General features: G+C 42.2%; 1 protein-coding gene across 1 annotated transcript in view; it reads right to left on the bottom strand.

Annotated features, from left to right (window-relative positions):
- Positions 1–887: 887 nt before the first annotated feature.
- The window catches only part of Mdfic2 (MyoD family inhibitor domain containing 2), a 116,768-nt gene continuing 98,678 nt past the window's right edge, over positions 888–18,977 (bottom strand). Inside the window, exons 2-3 of the mRNA XM_038317941.1 lie at positions 10,887–11,108; positions 888–1,147 (exon numbers count right to left, since the gene is read on the bottom strand). Coding sequence (XP_038173869.1) covers positions 888–1,147; positions 10,887–11,108 — 482 coding nt within the window. The remainder of the gene's footprint in view (positions 1,148–10,886; positions 11,109–18,977) is intronic.

Raw genomic sequence — 18,977 nt, 5'->3', positions numbered from 1 at the left:
TAGGAAAACTGAACTGATTTCCTTTTAATATCCTGTTGCTTATTACACCTGACAAACAGGAGTGGGGAAAGCAAAGAAGTGATTATCATAGGTCATATTCTCAGAACATGCACATGGCTCTCGTTTTTGCCTATTGTAATAAAGAAGCATCTTTATGTAACCAATTAGGAATATGCATGACCTCTTAAGATGCAGCCACAGACGTACAATGATATTGTCTAGGATTATAGGGCTCTCCTGAAGTCTCCCAGATTCAAGATTCATTGGAGAGGTTTCAAAGACATCTGCTTTAATTACAGGAACATGGTTTCTGATTCATTTAATTCCCTTTCCTACCTAAACTGTAGATATAAGTGAATTTTAAGAGACTGTATAAATAAATTTTTAATTACAAAATGATGTTACACAATACATTATTAATAATGACCAATAATGCATAATGTTTATGCATGAGTCCATCATAAAGATAACTAATGCGTGTTGCGCCTACAAGAAAGCATAATTTGTCCTGAATTCATGAATGAAGTTGGAGCCACAATGCAGATTGCCTAGTCAAGAGCGCAGTGTGGTGTAGCATGCTATTTAACAGTCAGGAAACATCTTGTACCTATGGCATTTAAAAGGTATTTGCAATTTGTTCATCATGTGTGTGATCAAGAATCCTATTTTGCAGCGAGCCATGCGGTTGTGAGATTTGGAAGAAGATCGCTGAGTTGACAGTAGTAGCTTTCCCAGACAGGTGCAGCATAAAATGGCCTAGAGCATCCAAGAATCATGTATGGCCCTTGCATTTGGGCGCATGGAACTCTTGTCTCAGATGCACTGTAATAGAATTCCCTACTGCGGCCAAAAGGACCGAGCGCCCACGTGCTGCTCTCTCCTTGGCACTAGCGGTAACAGATTTCTGATATCTCCATGGCCAGCTCCAAGCACTCACTGGTCTCATGGCAGGATTCAAAGAGGCTGCAGTCCACGTCACAGGTCAGGTTGCAGTCATTGCGAGGATGGTTCTCATCTGAGGCGGAGTAGTATCTGTGAGAGGGGCAGCACAGGTTGATGCACACGGTTTCGCACGTGTCAGGGAGCATGAGGAGGCAGTCCAAGAATTGGCAAAAGAGACAGGTGAGGATCAGGGAGGCACACTCTTCTGTTTAAAGAAAGAGAAGATCAGTATACGTGAATCCTTTAGAAAATGCAACTAGTGTTTGAGGGGCTGCCATTGCTAAGCTAACTGCCCTCGTCTGCTCTTTCCCACTGCATGTTACATATTCCCATTAGCTGATCAGAGTGCGCATCATAGATGACAATTAAAATAATGAGATAGATGATGGGAAAGCTGGAGTCACAGCCCAGTTGGCAAAGTGGCTACAGCATGAGCATGAGGATATGAGTTGCATCTCAGCACCTGCACACACGAACATATACATACATACACACCTGTGTGCCTGTGCACGCCATAAATTTACTGTGATTTGGTACAAAAACTATAATAAAGATGGAAGAAAACACATCTAGGAGTGTCAGGCAAATATAGACAGATATGGCAATGTGTGCTTGGAGGCTACAAGTCACCGTGTTATGGGGCATGTGTGTATGCTTGTCTATGCGAGTTGTTGGGGAAGCCAGAGGTTGACACTGGGATAGCTTCCTCAATTGTTTCTCCACCTTATTTTCTGAGCTAACACCTCTCACTGAACCTGGAGATGGCTATTTTGGTGAGATAGTGAGCCTCTGGGATCCATGTACCTCTGACTTTTGCTTGGTCCAGAGTTACAGGTGTGGCTCCATGCCTGACATTTTTGCTCAGGCTGGGGAATCTGAATCAGGTCCTTAGGCTTCTTCAGCAAGTACTTCACCCTCCTAGTGAGCTGACTCCCAGTCATGCTGGGTGTTGGGGACAGCTTGCCCATCCCCCACTCCCTGTTTAAGTAATCATATTGTTAGCTTCCTGAGCATTCCCTATTGATTCTGCCTGATCAAGTTACATAAAGTGTGCCGTCATTTTGTCCTGAACCTCTTGATTTAGTTTGTCTGTGAGGTGCTGGGAAGGCACTGGGTGAGTTACTTGTCTTTGCAACTCTCTGAATGACAACAGTCCTTTCCCAAATGCACTGGCTCAGAAGCCATTAGAGCCAGGGACAAGGGAGACCACAGATGTTCAATGGCTTGTCACCAGGCTTCAAGACACCTTTGACATGGTCTCCCATAAATCTACCACACCCATATCCAAAGATGAGGAAAAAGCCTACTTCCACACTTTATTGAAATGCTATTTAAAAGAAGCCCAGCTTTTTGGGTTGTGTTTTATTTTAAAACCTATCTCCATCTTCCTGTAGTCATGGAAAGCCTTGATTTCGTATTCGGCTTGTTTAAGTAGAGACCCTCGCCATCTCTTGCCTAAGAGGTTTTAAATCTTATCAGTTGCCTTTAAGAAAATTGGTTTAAAAATTTACTGCGAGGACTTGTTAAAAAATCTGGAAAGCATCTCTGAAGTATGGAAGGTAATTGGTAATTCTAGCCAAACAGCTGTGATGGGTTATAGATTATTATATATTTTTGCTCCATAAAGGGAGTTAGTTAGAATGATATGGCAGTTTTCTTGTTAAAATTATACTTTGTGTGTGTGTGCTTTAGAAGTCTCCAAAATGTGAGTGGTTTTTTTCGTAAAAGAGTAGGCAATAATTCATTTAATCCAATTAATAAATAATCTGAAGACTGTTGATGATTGATGTCACATTCCAGCATGAGTTGGGAGAAATTTCTTCTTCAGATGGATTTACCAGTCTATAAAGTTTGGGTTTCATAAGAATCCATTGTTTCAATAAGCATGCTAATAATTTTGTGGTTTTCTGACTCTAGCCTATGACATCTGCATAGGCATATAGAATAGACTTCCAGCTCAGCACTAGACAAGCAGAGGCAGGAGAACCAGAAGTTCAAGGCCAGTCTTGAATACAGTCACATGCTCCCCCAGCCTGGCGTTTTCTTCTGATACAAGCGCTGGTAATCCAAACGCAGGTCCTCATGCTTGCTTGGCAAGACCTTTCCAGACTGATCCACCTTTCAAGCATGGTCTTGTTCTCTAATTATTCACAAATCAGGTGATCTCCAAGGGAAGGGAAAGCTTAGAAATAGACTCTTAAAAAGAAGAACAAATATTTTAAAGAATGCAAGTTTGCGCAGTTCCAACGTGAAATCTGAGTGTAGGTCACAGCAATCTTCTACCCTCCTGTTCTTCCCACATCCCCCTTCCTCTCTTCTCAGAATGGTGGTGGTTAACACATGCACACGCACACACACACACACACACACACACACACACACACACACACCACAACTTTTACGATGACTTTAACTTCCATGCCTTAGCATTCATAGTACAGGTGCCTGCTCCCTCCTACCCCTGCAGCGCACACACTTATCTTCCTGCCAGGCTGGCTGTATTTTTACTCACTTAGTGCCAGCTTCTGGCATATGGCCAGCTCACTCATCTCTCAGAAGTCACCACAAACCACCTACAAAAACTCAGAAATATGTTCGTAAGAGTTTCAAGACTCTGTTCCGCTGAGGCCTTTCTGAACCGTAGTGCTGGTGCTCAAGGGTTGGGTAGCACACAGCCTCATTCGATTTCCCCCATGCCAACTTTATCTCTATCAGCTCCTGGCAGAGAAGTAATTCTCCGTAGAAAACACTCCAAGTAAATTCTATCCATGATTCTTTGCACTGGGGCCTTAAAAGTCTTACTTAGAGTTGTGACCCTACAAAAATGACCCCATCAAATCCTGCCTTTTATACATGAAACTGAAAGTTTGGGTTGGATGTGCACAGAGCAGGGTACAAGGTGACTATAATGTTTAAAGTTGGAGATTCTTACTAGAGTATGAAAAACCGGCTTATAAAACGGCTCTGTTTTCAGGAGGGCAGATGACCTTTGGCTTCTGCTGCATTTACCAGTGTCACCTCCTGCAGGCAGACTCTGGAGGCCTCTGCTTCTGGTGTACACCATTGATTTTATTTACCCAAAGAGTTTGGGCTTTAATCCTCTGGCTGAATTGGCATTTGTTTCCTCCCATCTTCTGTTTGACACTTGAGAATAGGCCCCCACAACACACCCCTGTTTTTAAATCTGTCCCGTTTATTTGGTCATAAATAGCAGAGCCTCTTGCTGAGGAAAACCACGGTAACATTAATGAATTGCAAACAGATTTTTTCGGAACTTTCAAGTGTGCTCCATGCTTTCCTGAAAGGCACATTAAAGACCACTACACCAGCAGGCTCTATTCTTTTGCCTATGGCGTTTGCTTGCACAAAATTTGTATAAGCCTTTCAGAGGAAATTTCACAACTGTTGGAAGAGTCCAGGACTTCCTGTTCTCCAGATTGAGCATATTTTTCTTTCCTTGTAGCTTCCTGGGCTGCAGTATTTAATTAACATGATATCTAGAGGCATAGCTCCAGACTAATGTCCCTTCTCTTGGCCAGTTCAACAGAGCACACTATGTATCCAGTGCCAAGGGTCAGCTCTTATGCGGGTTTTCCAAATAAACTGATTCCTAAGGCCAGGTCCTATTTTGTACCTTCCTCTTGTGCATGGCACACACCTATTCCCTTCCCAGTTTGTGCTTGTAGTTGGCAGTACCATGATGAAGTCACTAGAAACCTGGGTTCATTGTTGGTCACTACTGTCTCGATGTAGTTCCTAGTCAGTCTTGATTGCACACAGGCATCCTCAGCCACCTGCAGAAACTCTTCCCTGCTTGTACCCTCACCGGCTCTGTTCAGGTACATATACAGCCATAACCTCCCTCTGAAGATGGTCTGCTACCACGTGTGCTGATTTCAAAACTGTGAACCCTTGTGATGCTTGAATTCCTGACTGAAAAGAACTTATTCTCCCTCTGCGCCCTAACCCTTGCCTCAGCAAGTAGCTCCTACAAGCCTCCTGCTACCCTCTCTCACCCGTGGCCTTTTCTCATTCCTTATCCACTGTGCTAGTACCAGACTACTTGAATCCCAGAATTTGAAATGGATCTATGGCCCAACAAATTCTCTTCTTTTGTCACCCTCTTGGTGGCAGCTTCACCCAACTCATGTTCAAACGCTCCGATTCTTTGCTTGAAACAGCTTCCCTCCAAATGACACTCTTGCTCAAACACGCACAGCCACCACACTCACTGTTTGCTCCCTAGCACTGCCCACAGGGTGAGCTTAGCTGGCCATCTCTCACTGAATCAATCAGTGCAAGAGTCTAAGTTAAAACGACCAAAGTGGAGAGGGTGTTACTGAAGGTCCTGCATCCTGCTGCAGGGTGGTGGGACCTCATTTCTTTCCAGATCCGAAGTATGTGCTTTGAATTTCCCTATTCCATGTGTCTACCTCTCATTCAAAGTCAATTTACAGCCCTCTGTGCATCACATGAACCTCAGACAGCCCTCAAGTAGACCCTGGATTGAATACTCCTATTGCCCCTGTTTCTAGATCTGACCCACAGGCTCAGAGAATTTCAAGCGCCATGATCCAGGAAACCCTGCAAGTAGGTTGGCGTTTATGTGAACTCAGGACTTTCCAGAGCTGGCAGTGCTCTTCCATGCTTCCGCTTGCTTTCTGCCAGGTAGGAGCATTTGGAGCACCCAGTCCTTTTTCTGATTCACAAGGCTGGCAGTGTAGATGGCCAAGTTATTTCCATGACTACTGGCTAGCTTCAGCCAATGGGAGGCCTTCACAGGAACCTAGGAGCTGGGGAGAAGGAAGAGAAGCCAAGGTCTTTCTGCCTTACCCCAGCTCTTCATGTTACGTATTGTCTTTCATGTTGGCTGCTTTCTCTCTCTCTCTCTCTCTCTCTCTCTCTCTCTCTCTCTCTCTCTCTCTCTCTCTCTTCTCCTCTTCTTCTCCACACCTTTCTCTTCAGCCCTCCTCCCCATGACTCTGAATAAAAACAGCCACTGCCTAGTCCCAGTTAGTTGCTAGGGGTCTAGGAGTTCAGTGCAGTAGTATGCTGGTCTGGAGAGTCCAGGGTGGATAGGGCCTTCTCGTGGTGTGGATTTCTGGGTTACCCAACTGTTTGCTGCACTGGCCTTTTCAGCTCTCCTAGCACCTTTGCAACCCCTTTGCACAGGAAATCCCCTCTACTGAAGCAGGTGGTACCCTGCCTTTGTCTTTCGTCGCTGCCCTGTCAGAATACCCGTCTCTCCTTCTAAACCCGGAATAAAGGCAGTAGGAGATACTCCAAGACCTGCAGGCCAAGCTGCTATGGCTGTACTGAGCTGCGAGCAAGAAGCCTTGGCAAGTCCCTCTGAGTGTCGTCTCGAGTCCTTTCTATCCCCTAGGGTACTTTCAAGCTGGAATGCACTAAGTAGTGACACGCTAATAGCACCGAAGTATTAAGGCAGCTTCGAGGCGCTAAACATTCTGCTGGGGATTGGCTAATTAAGAGGGAGAATGTGTCTCATTAGAAAGGCTCATGTTTAATTATAGTGGAAATGATAACACAGGCAAGATGTTCCACATGTGTGCCCGGGTCAGCCTCATCACCATTTCTTGGCGTTACCCTCTCAACTTTAGGTCCTTGCGTGAGAAGCATGGAGACCAGGGGCATCCCTTGTTGCCAATTGCGGGTCCTAGGACATTTTTAACTTCAACCTCTTGCTCCATTGTCAGTCGTCAAGTAAAATGTCCCAAGTGTAGTTCTTATTGAAGTGACGCAGAGAAACAACATCTCACCCATTACTCCCTTAGAACAAAGTACAATGAGAAAAGGACCAGCTGATCTTGTCCCTCCGGCCCAGTGCTTCAGTATAGCTATGTGCTGTTACTGACAGACTTGCAACCCAATAGCATCAACGGACTCCTGAAGATTCTGGGTTCAAAAGCTTAAAAAACTGATTCCCACCCCCCGGCATGAAGTTCTTTATAAATACATGTCTGGAGTGTAGAATGCGAATAAGTAAAGTGTAGCAGAATGCCTTTCTCCAATCAGGCTCTCCTCCCCGGTGCTATCAATTTGAACAGTTCCTTAAGTATGTCAAGATCTATTTAAGCTCAGGCAAGCACAACTAACATCCACGTCACTCCCTTTGAGAAGTAGAATGACTAGATTTGGGTGATACTTGGTAAATTTGTGCTTATGTTTTTTTTTTTTCTGAGCAAATGAACTGAAATAATTATAAAATTGAAATATTTTATAAGGTGACACCACTACATTTTAATTGTATGAAATTTACAGTGTAGAAAATGTAATCATTTTATTCAGTAGCCCGTGGTGTAATTAAGACTATTCTTTGCAGGTATCTTGTATTTATGATTTTCTCCTTCCACCTGCAGAAGATGTCTGACATTCCAAATTATACATCAATTAGGCATGTTTCCAGGATAGAGTCTGTTAGCTAAGGTGATGGGTCCCCCTGCCTTCCTTTCCCACATCGTGCTTTAGCAAGGAGAAGATTATGGACACAGGAGCAGGTGCATGCAGGGTACCCTGGGTGTGTTTTTCGTTTCCTTCTGGAAAGAGACCACACATGATGGACCATAGCTACTGACACCGTGCTGGAGAACAGCCTGTGAGGTTCAGTGAAGATCCTTTTAAGTTCCCATCAGAGCACACCCTGTGAACTCTGCTAATGGATGCAGCACATTTTACAAAATACGCCTATGAGAGCCTTTCCCACCCTGTTTTAAGTGGAGGTGACGTATATAGATATTAGTAATTAAGTATCCATTCCCATGCACTCATTTATACTCTTCGAAATAAATTAACCACGAACTGCATGAAATTGGACACAGTCTTCTCTGTTGCCTTTCTTTTTTTTTTCTGTGCTCTGAAAATCTGTGCTCTGATGTTTCTGAATTCATCTCGGTTTGAACAGTGACCCCACTGAACCCTTAAATTACTATCGAAACTTCCCTAAAGTGAGGAGTGCCTGGCTTAACTGTTGATTTCCTTGTTGTTTAGGATAATGAGTGTTGATTTTTTTTTTAAATTATGTTTTGTGCATCTTAGTATGAGTCTTTTTACTTCCTCTTTTATCTAGCCACCAAAAGCTCTAAATCTCACTGGGGAGATTTATTTTTCCACAAAGGGAGCAAGCAAGGGTGGTCTATGACCTACATCCTCCCCTTAAAACCTGAGCTTTCTGGGTCCTACTGGTCTTAGTCACCTCTTGTGATAAACAGCTTCCTTCGTACATCCTCCTGATCCCTTTGCTCATCTGAGCAGGAGAAATCTTATTTTCCTACCACAGGCTCTGAGGTATCAGTCTCCATTTAAACCGAGTGGTCATTTTCCCCTTTCCCTGGGAACAGGAGACAACTGATCTCGGGCTTCTCTTGGGGTACCCAACTGGACAAAGGGACATGCTCTGTAGGGAATATTATGTTTGTGGGTGTGTATGACAGTTCCCAATTCTGGGGTCATTACCTTGATGCATGCAATGAGCAACCTCCCCACCTCCCCATAAAACCCATGGAAACACTCTGCTGTCAGATGCTTTCTGACAACCCCACCCCCTGCTTGTTTCCCTGCCTTCCCTCTGACTGGACCAAAGTTAAACTCAGCAGAAGCTTTAATCAACAGATCAAAGTTGGCCCAAAGACACATGGAGAAGCCTTGTGTGCCAGAAAGTAAATAGAAGTTATTATCAATATTAAAATATTTAGAAATTTCATAAGACATCCTCATTCTCTACATAGTTTTAGATCACATCAAGACCTGGCAACTCAGCTGGGCACAATGGTGCACACCTTTAATCTTAACACTTGGGAGGCAGAGGCAGGTGGATCTCTGTGAGTTCAAACCCAGCCTGGTCTACAATATGAGTTCCAGGACATCCAGGGCTATACAGTGTTTCAATTAAAAAAGAAAAAAAAAAGATCTAGGAAACCTAAACCTATTGTTTCCTCTGATTTGAATTAGGTGAAAGAAATGACTCTCTCTCTGTCCCTCTCTCTCTCTGTCTCTCTCTCTCTGTCTCTCTCTCTGTCTCTCTCTCTCTCTGTCTCTCTGTCTCTCTCTCTCTGTCTCTCTCTGTCTCTCTCTCTCTCTCTCTCTCTCTCTCTCTCTCTCTCTTCCCTCCCTCTTTCTCTGTAGGCTGAAGAAATGTAGTCATCCCTAGGAACATTATCCACCTCCCTTGAGACAAGATCTGGCATTGTCTTGGAGCTTATCAAGTGGCCTTGATTGGCTGAAGGTGAGCACAGGGGTGCCCTTACCTCTGCCTCCTCAGTGCTGGTATTAGAAACCCACCACTATGCTGCCTTCTTCACATGGGTTCTGGAGATCTAGCCTTGGAACCTTGTGATTGAGAGAAAAACACTTGACAGACACAGCTGTCCTCTCAGAAGTGATGTTTAATGAGCTTTAGCTGAGATATCCTTTGGTTTCCCACAGTCCCCACTAATTCCTGTTGTTTACTTCCAGCTTCATTATAAGCATTCGTTCCTGGAATCCTAACCAACCCCATCTCTCATCTCCATTTTTAAATATCCATATCAACATCTGAATAAGACAGCACGTCGACAGCAATGGTCTGAGTTTCCCTTTTCTCTCAAAAGCTGCAATCCTAAGAGTAGCTGACGTGGAATTTTCTGTGTGCCAGCTTCTGCAGTAGGTGCTTTGTGCACATACTCCCTTTGAGCCTCCACGGGCCAGTGGCTTGTTGCTAACCCTGGTGTAGAACTAAGAGGCTGGGGTTGAGATGTTAAAACAAAAAAGGTAAATCCCAAACTTGTCCTTTTTTCAGCCAATTAATGAACTTCAGAAGCAGCAGTTAAATCACTGTGATGGTGAAGGGTTTTTTATACAAACTTTAGCCATTTTTCTCATTTTCAATAATGAAGTATAAGGTACAGATAAGAAACAATACTTCTGAGAAGTCCAGGGATTTGTTTTTTAATGCAGCCACAGGTAGAGACTTAAAATACTCCAGAACTCTTGAGTGGCTCATGTTCCCTGGAGAAACAATTGCAAAGTTATTCTGAGTTAAACTTTATTTATTATGGTGGAAGATCCATGAGCTTGAACTTGACAGAGCTGATTGTTTAGCACCAAATCAATCTGCAATGGGCTTTGTTGTATGTAGTATATGGGGTGTGCTGGTCTACGGCTACACTTGATCAGAAGGCCTAGAGACTTAGCTACAAGAGTCAACACTTGCCCAGAGATGGTCGATGTAAATAAATACCTTGATATTTTGTATGATCTTTTTCATTTGTATTTGGGGTAGAGACTGTACATGTGTGTGGAGGTCAGAGGTCAACCTTGAGAGTCATTCCTCCAGTGCTATCTACCTTGGCTTTTGAGACTGGCCTAGAACTCACCAGGCAGGCTAGGCTGGTTTACCAGAGGGGCCCAAGGATCTGGCTGCTTCTACCTCCCCAGTGGTGGGATTAAGATGGGGCCACCACTGCAAGCTTGTTTATGTGGGTTCTGGGGATTGAACTCAGGTCTCCATTCTTAAATAGCAAGCACATTACCGACTGAGCCATCTCCCCACTCCCACGTGTCTGTTGTTTCTACCATTTTATTATTTTTCCATTCTGTTCTCCCCTTGCCCCATATTCTTAGAGCCACGGGCAGAATGGTCTCATTTCTGAAAAGAGAAATTGTTATTTGATTTTACTTGTTTTCCAGCCCCATCTGAGCATGCTGCTCGGGTCTGAGCTATTTAAAACACAGCCTCCGATTCCCAGGTCTGGGAGCAAACACTCTGCCAAGCACCTCCTAGTTACAAAGTGACCTTGACACATGTCATTCAGCGGGGTTTTCAAATCAAAATCATCCTATTTAATATTCATAAAGACTTTTTCTCTCTTTCTAACAGCATATGTAGTGATTTTACAAGGAGTGGGGTTGGGAGCTTTATTTAGAGATGGGCTGTAGTCTGAGAAACATACCATCAGCATCTCTCTGATGAACTGAAGCGTTAGTTTGGAGGTAGGGAAATTTCGTTTGGCATTCTTCAAGGGAGGACAGTGACGTGCTCGATCCTGACAGGTTTTTCTCACTGGGGCTTTCCTGGACTGGTCCATCTGTGATATTGAATTCAGATACTGAATTTATAATGATAGCATTAATAGGTTTCTCTTCTCCATGCTTTTCGTTGGTGAGTTGCGTATCTAAAATGAGAAAAGAGAACACACATCACAAACCCACTGTGATTTTCGAAAGGACACTTGCAGGAAAATTCACATTTTACATTTCGAAAGAATACGATTCTATGAAATGGAATAAAGCACTATTGAGCAAGATTATTTTGAGATAGAATTGAAAAGTGCAATCACAAACTTTTATAGACATTGTAAGGTTCATATTAATTTGTACCGCATTTTTTCTACTATCAGCAGTTAGAATGGGGAGTGGAACAAATCAAAGAATTCGTTTGTATGGATCAGTGTTACTGTGTTGTCTCAGCCCCATGGTGCATGATGGACACGAGAAGCCAGGAGACTCTGATACTCTCTGATGGTCTCGATACAATCACTATTCATTGGTTTCTTGCTTCTCTATCTACAAACCTCACATTCCTTCTATTTAGGAGAAAAACAAGCCGTGTGTCTACAAGGTGGACAGTCTACAAGGTGGATCCTTGCTGTCAGTAAAAGCTCTGAAACACACACCCTCTTTTCATAAATGGGATGTTTTGATCTAGGTATTGGCATTTTATAGGCATTTCAGGTGATGGCCTCCCTGGCTTTAGGGGTGTCTTCTGGAGAACATACCTTGTAGCGCATTGATAAAAACCCAGAGTAGTTATTGGGGTTCAACCTGAAGGTCAGAAAAGCAAAACAGCCAGCCACTGGCTCTTATCTCTACCTCAGTCTGAAATGGTGATCCTGCCTCCAGGAATCTCAGAATGAGACTGTGTCTGAAAGCTGTCTCCTCCCATTCTATATTCCTCTCTAGGGCTGGGATTAAAGGCGCTCACCACTACCGCCCAGTTTCTATGTCAAATTAGCATGGCTACTGGGATTAAAGGTGTGTGCCACCACTGCCTGGTCTGTAAGACTGAGCAGTGGGGCTGTTATACTCTCTGATCTCCAGGCAGGCTTTATTTATTAAAATGTAAATGAAATATCACTATAATACCTTAGTGTATGAAATTAGTGGATAATCAGGGGATGTTTAAGGAACTCCTGGCAATGTCCTGGTCAAGGCTCCAGTTTGAAGAGGCAAAGGGAAAGTGGAGAAGACCCATGAACTCATCTATGTAGTGAAAGAGTTTGTTATGGAGCCAACAGTGGACTGAACATTCGAATTCAGGGTGCCTGTCACAAACATCCCACACTAGCAAATGAGAGTGTGTAGAGAAGTAGAATTCAAGCCTGCTATGTCAGGGAGAGGATGAAGCTGGAGGGCAACTTAGTATATAACATACGTACACCTGTACGCAAAGTCCTGAGATGGAAAAGGAAGAAACACCGGAATACATTCACAAACATGCCACCAGGTGGATCTCTAGGACACCTTCAGGTGGCACTATTGGGAAATGGCAAACGTGTTCTAGAAATCTCATCCCTATAGCAAGCCTATGATTGGGCTGACTCAACAGTGCTCAGGAGACAAGAATGAGATGGGCATGATTTTCTAAGACAATCCTCTTCTGTGTAGGAAATCCTCTCTTCCTACATCCATAGCCAAGGCCTGTTTCAAAACTGCCTTTTTCTTTCTGGGAAAGTCTGCTTGGCCCTACCTTTGAGGAGTGTGATTCTCTGAAACTTTTACAGAGTCCAGTAAGCTGGGAAATCTAAAGTCTCTGAACTGTTTGAAAGCTCAGATACTGTTGTTGTCCCCAGCAGACCAATTGACTCATCATCGTCCCTTGGGGACTTCACTGAAATTTCTCAGGTGATCCCTACATTCAGACAAGCCTGGGGATTCTAAGGAGTTCTTCTCTGAGGAGAGGAGGAAATAGAAAGAACAACCGACAGACTTGTCAATCAGGGCTCTCAAAACCCACCATGAGATGGTCTCTCTCTGAAGGCTTGAGCTGGAAGCAGACCAAACAGTCTGCCACACACAGTCATCCTGGGCCATTTTTGTTTCCTTCCGATTTTCCAAACAGCCTTGGTTTTTGACAATGTTTAATTTTTATTCCCTTTCCCATATGCTGCTGGCTTTAAATCTCTTGGTGGTGGTTTAATCCACCCTAAAAAAGATTGGCAGAAGTAGGGATTCGGGAAAAACATCTATTGTTGACAGCAATTAATGTAGTATTGAACACTGAATGTGGAAATAGAATTGGCACCACACATTGGCAAACTCTAGGCTCCCTCTAACTCAAGAAGCATTTGCCATGTTAATAGACAATGATGGTGGTGATGGTCATGGTGAAAATGAGGGTTTATTCTCCTTACTGGGAATGAGGGCATCCAAAAACCAATTGTTTACCCACTGAGTTGGATATTCAAATACTGCCTTCAATTGCTTAGCAGTGCCCAGATTTTGAGCCACACAATGGAGATACAAATGAGTGTTCTCCTTATCTTCTACTTAGGAGATACCAGTTACACTTTGTCTCCCCAAGCTATGATGATAAAAAAAAAATCATTGTTCCCCTTACCAGATTTCTCTCCTGGGCCAATGTTTCCCGGGTTAAAGACCACTGCTTTGTGCACAAACACATGTATCAGTGCCTGCTTTATCCATCAAGCATTAAGCTTTATGTTATTATTTATATACCTTGCCTTGTTAAAATGCCCAGCTGAAAGAGTCTAGGAGATAGCCACAGCTATTGGCTTTTTTTATGACATGAGAAAAGTAGCAGTTAGTATTACTAAGGGAATTATTGGAGTTAGAATTGAAATTAGTAGATGAATGAGAACATTCTGGCTTAGAACCTTTACTTAGGTAAGTTGCCCAAATATTTCTCTGTAGTCAACTGAGCTCAATCTAAGGCAGAAGTTCTTAACCTATGAATCGCAACCCCTTTGAGGGTCACATATCAGATGTTGACATATGTAGCAACATAATAGCTATGAAGTAGTAACGAGATAATTTTATGGTTGGGGATCACGACAACATGAACTTTATTAAAGGGTCACAGCAGTAGGAAGGTTGAGAACCACTGCTCTAGAGAACCCAAAATCGTTTTTAATCTTTGTTTTTCATAAATATTATATATGTCTCTAGTGTATCCTTTACCTCTACCTCAAGTAGCTGCCTTTTAGTGGCTGAGACTGCACTCCACATCAACAATATCCTCTGTACCCTACAACTTGAGATGTATTAACACCCTAAAGCCAGTCTTGCAAATAACTCAATTTGACAGACCTTCTTTCTCTGCACGCTGAAGTATGACTGATTTCTTGCACACTCGAGGAACTGCCCGTTCAGCTACGGCTACCATGTGTGGTCCGTACAAAGGCAGCTCAGGAAGGAGCTGGTAGCAAACCATGATGACTATAGAGATTGCAGCAGCTCTTTGCTTAACAGAATTCAGTGACAATCAGTTCAAATTATCACGCACAGTCAGACTGCATGTAATTTGAATCGCTTTTGCACAAAGTAATTCGGTAACAACCAAAAAGAAGAGTTGGATAGCGGTAACTGGAATGTAAAAACATGCAGAGAGTACAGTTTACAGCCAAGTGGTATATGATTCTCTTTTTAATTTTGCGACAACTTTTTTAAGTACAGCATTTTTTAAGTATAGCATTTTGAATGTAAGTGGTTTGCTACATTAAGCAACCATTTGGAGCACACCAGGTTTGCACAGGGAGGATTTTATGGAGAATTTAAACTGCCATTCATAAAGTTATTTTAACTCTATATCTCTGTTTATATTTTTATTTTTTTTAATCCCCCAGTGGGAACTATCTGATGCTCATTAAAAAATCATCTGACACACACACGATTCAGAGCCCGGTCTGTTCAACCCAGAATTCTGACATCTGAAGTGAGTCACATATTTTTTTTTTTGGGTGAATGTTACTGACAGCTTCAATTTTTTTTATAGCTTGAATGCTAACAATAATTCCCCCAGATTCCTTCCTTTACAGTGTTATTTGACATTGTCTCCAAAGTATTAAAAAGCAGCATGGGCTAAATGGAGGAACATAGGGAAAAGTGGCATCATATCCTCTCGGGGGATGGTATTTTAGAATTAAATAAAGAACCCAGGAAGCTATATTTGGGATGTTATACATAGTTCTTGACATTAACTCAGAGAAAATAATTTTTTTCCACCTCAAAAATATAAACCAAAATTGGGACAAAAATTAGGAGCTTCCTTAAAGTTCTTAGAAAAAAATTAAAGTATGTCTTTAAAGTCAGTGTACTAGAAAAATTCCTGTTTGGGTTAGGAGCAATTGCAAGAACCAGTGGGCATAAACTAAGCAACAGTAAGACAGACAGTTAATTAATTTTTTATTACCGCTGAGCAAATGTTATTAATTTAATTCAATTAACATTTATTGAGCACCCACATGCAATAGATGAATCATTGTGACAGCAGCTATTCATTTATTTACTTTAAGTTATTAAGGAAACATTTCAATGGTTTCAATTTTGCTCACTAAATGTGACTTGATAATTTTTGTGTCCATATATTCTCTAAGTCTACAATAAAATTGTTAGAGATGTGAGTTACGTCTCTTCCTGAATGGAGTCTCAGTCTGTTCTTGTTCACAGTTTTTTCTTTTTGTCTTTCCTGTTTCCTTCTCCTCTTTCCCCGCCTTTTCTCTCCGTCTCTTCTTTTTTCTGTTTATTTCTCTGATTTATCATCCTTGTCTCATTTATTCATTTCCTTTTACTTCCAGATCAGCATTTATTCCTTAGACTTGATCACCCTCCCTCCCTCCTTCCTTCCTCCTCTTCTTCCCTTCATCCTTTCCTCCGTTTCTCCCTCCCTCCCTTCCCCTCTTCTTTCCTCCCTCCCTCCCTTTTTCCCTTTCTTACTCCCTCCTTCTCCCTCCCTCCCCCCTCTTCTTCCCTTCATCCTTTCCCCCTTTTCTCTCTCCCTCCCTTCCACTCTTCCTTCCTCCCTCACTTCTTCTCTCCTTCCCTTCTTTCCCTTTTCCTTCTTTCTAAGGTAGGATTTGTCCACTCTCATAACCTAGGGGTTGGTTTTGTGAAGCCTACTTCTAAATCTAAACTGCCAGTCAGTTTCCACCCAGCCAGGCTGCATTTGCTGAGTGTAAATTCTGTCCCAGGAGTGTGTTCATAGCTGGAGAATCCAGAGAAAACAAGAGTGTATCAGTTCCTTAAATGTCTGTGGTCACCACAAATCACACTCTCAAGATTGCAACTGACTCTCAGATATTTTATTTAGGATACCAGCCACATCTTTACAATTTGATGTCCCATTTTACCAAACCCTTTGTTTCATTGAAGTTGGTAGTTCAACCTACCCCAGAAAATTCATGGCTGGATTGCTTTTCCTTGTATGGTCATTGTTCCGGATATTTAGCTCAAAACTATTCTTTGTCTGGTCCCATTGTTCCATCGATGATTTAGAAGTTCTCTTTCAAGCTGGGAGGTGGTGGTGCACACCTTTAATCCCAGCACTCGGGAGGCAGAGGCAGGCGGATCTCTGTGAGTTTGAGACCAGCCTGGTCTACAAGAGCTAGTTCCAGGACAGGCTCCAAAAAGCTACAGAGAAACCCTGTCTCGGAAAAAAAAAAGAAGTTCTCTTTCATTCTTCTTTCAGAATAGCTCTCAAGTCCATGCTGACCTTTGCATCCCCACCACGACTTGCACCTTCCAATCTGGATGATTCTCTTTAAGTGGCTGTTTAATTTGCTTGTTGGGGTTTAACAAAGAAATTTGCAAACACTAAGAAAATGTTCTATCACTAAGCTGTATTTACAGTCCTTGATTTTCTTTGTACAGGGTTCACTGTGTACATAGTTCAGAGTGGCGCTGAACTGACCATTTTTATGCCTCTGTTTGCCGGATGTTGAGATTTCAGGTGTGAATCACCGTGCTTGGCTGAAGAAAGTGTACGTGCTATTATCAAAGTAACGTTTTAACCTCTGCCTTCTGAACATGATATTCATTAAAAGGAAAAGACCACAAAGCAAGGCAACCCCCTTCCACACACAGAAGAGCTAATACGGCTTGCTGTTACCTGAATAACTTTCGATTCTCAGTCTCAGTTGACTTCCTCATTATGTGGTCAAGTTGCCTTTTGAAACAGGCAGGACCTTACTAACATTTTAAAGTGAGTGACCAACTCCTGAAGCCTCTCTGAGAATTTTAAGAAAAGCCTTTAAGGGAGACTGATTTTAATTTTATTTCCAGATCAAAACACTTAGAGTGTGCATTTCTGATGCAAGGACCATTTTTTAAGCTGTAACTGAATTATATTTTCCCTTGGACTTGAACTACCACTTAGAATTTAGTAGTGTAATTATCTGTGGGTGAAATCAGATCAAGGTAGACGCTTGACATTTCAAGGTATGAGCCACCAAACCGTTCACAAATTATTGTGGTTAGGGAAAGTAGTTCATCCAAGTGACCCTGTAGAAGAAAACTTAATTTAACTGGGCACTGTGGTGCATGTCTTATAAACCCTGAATGTGGGAGGCAATGCAAGAAGAGCATGTGTTAAAACACACTCACAACCCGGTCTCCAACCTACAAACCAACCAACCAGTATAGAAGTATATAACATATGTATGTTATATTTTTATGTAATCTTATATATTTATGTTCTCCTGCATGTGAAGGATTTTATAATGTCTGCATTAATATTGAAATTTGCAGGTCATTGTTAGACTATATGATTATATCAATATATTTATCTTCTTGTGCATATGAAGAATGTTTTAATGTCTACACTAATGTTGGAATTTGGGGCATTTGTTAGACTATATGACTCTATTTACCACAGCTTGGTCAGTAAAATATATGATAAGCAAAATATGAGAAGTCACAGAACAAGATCAAACTTGGTAAATATTATTAGAGTCTGAATGTATATATTTCTACATTTACATTTTCTTTGGGTACCCACAAAACTTGAGACAGGGTCTCTCCCTGTATCCTAGCCTAGCCTCAGATCTATATCGATTAGCCCCAACCTCCCTAGAAGCTGGGATTACAAGTGTGTGTCAACACACATGACATTCTTATTTTCATACTGAAAAATAGAAAAATTTTATAGAGAACAAAGCAAAATAAATAAAAGATAAACAAAATAAAATAAAAGATGCCACCTTTCATTCCTCCATGTTAACAGAAGCTAATGGACTTTCAGAGAGGGTACATTTTCAAGGAAAAGCTATTTTTGATTTTGATTGTGGAACTGAGGGACAAGAAGCTTCCTATGGAAGCCTCACCGGTTTGAAGTGAACAGGAGTGTGCAATTATTTGACAGGTTGTTGGCTGCTAGATTGGATAAGGCTTCAGCCAGTCTAACTTTGGGGCAGAATAAGGAGACATGTGTAACAGACTTTTTATTCTCTGTAATTTTCTCATGGCCTTTAAAGACTTTGCAGAAAAAGCAGTGGTTTTATATATTGTGGCTTTGGTCTGACTTCCGCAGTGACTCAACCCCAGAGACATACGATGAAATGTTTATCAAGAGCCCTGACAAGATGACATTATAAGTCTTTTCAATCAGCCTTAGTGAATCTTGTTGAAAATGTGAGGGAAAAAAAAAAACCAGAAGTGTATTATTTCCCCAGAAATAATAACAGTGACTGTTCAAGGTGAAAGGGATTAAGAGTAGAAAGAGATGAACGGAGAAAGTTGCAATGGACCCTACCTAGGCTCTTGCAACAACTGCAAACTTCCAATTTGGGGACTCTATCCTTTCGGTTTTGTTGTTGTCTGTGGCTTCTTTTCTTTTTCCACCTAACTGCCATGGAAAATTCCCTTGGTTTTCTGCTCACTGCCACACATTGCCCTGCAGGCAGACCTTGGCTACATGATGTACTTTTATAGCCAGGTTCTGAGCCGGTAACACGGAGTAGTGCAGACCAAAGAGGCGTTTGAATCTTCTTCCGACGTGAAAACAGTTTGCAATTATGAGTCCCCATTTC

The sequence above is a fragment of the Arvicola amphibius genome, chromosome 2 (assembly GCF_903992535.2).
Source record: "Arvicola amphibius chromosome 2, mArvAmp1.2, whole genome shotgun sequence".
Lineage (NCBI taxonomy): Eukaryota > Metazoa > Chordata > Mammalia > Rodentia > Cricetidae > Arvicola > Arvicola amphibius.
The sequence above is the reverse complement of the archived record's forward strand: the minus strand, read 5'-3'. Positions and strand labels throughout refer to the sequence as shown.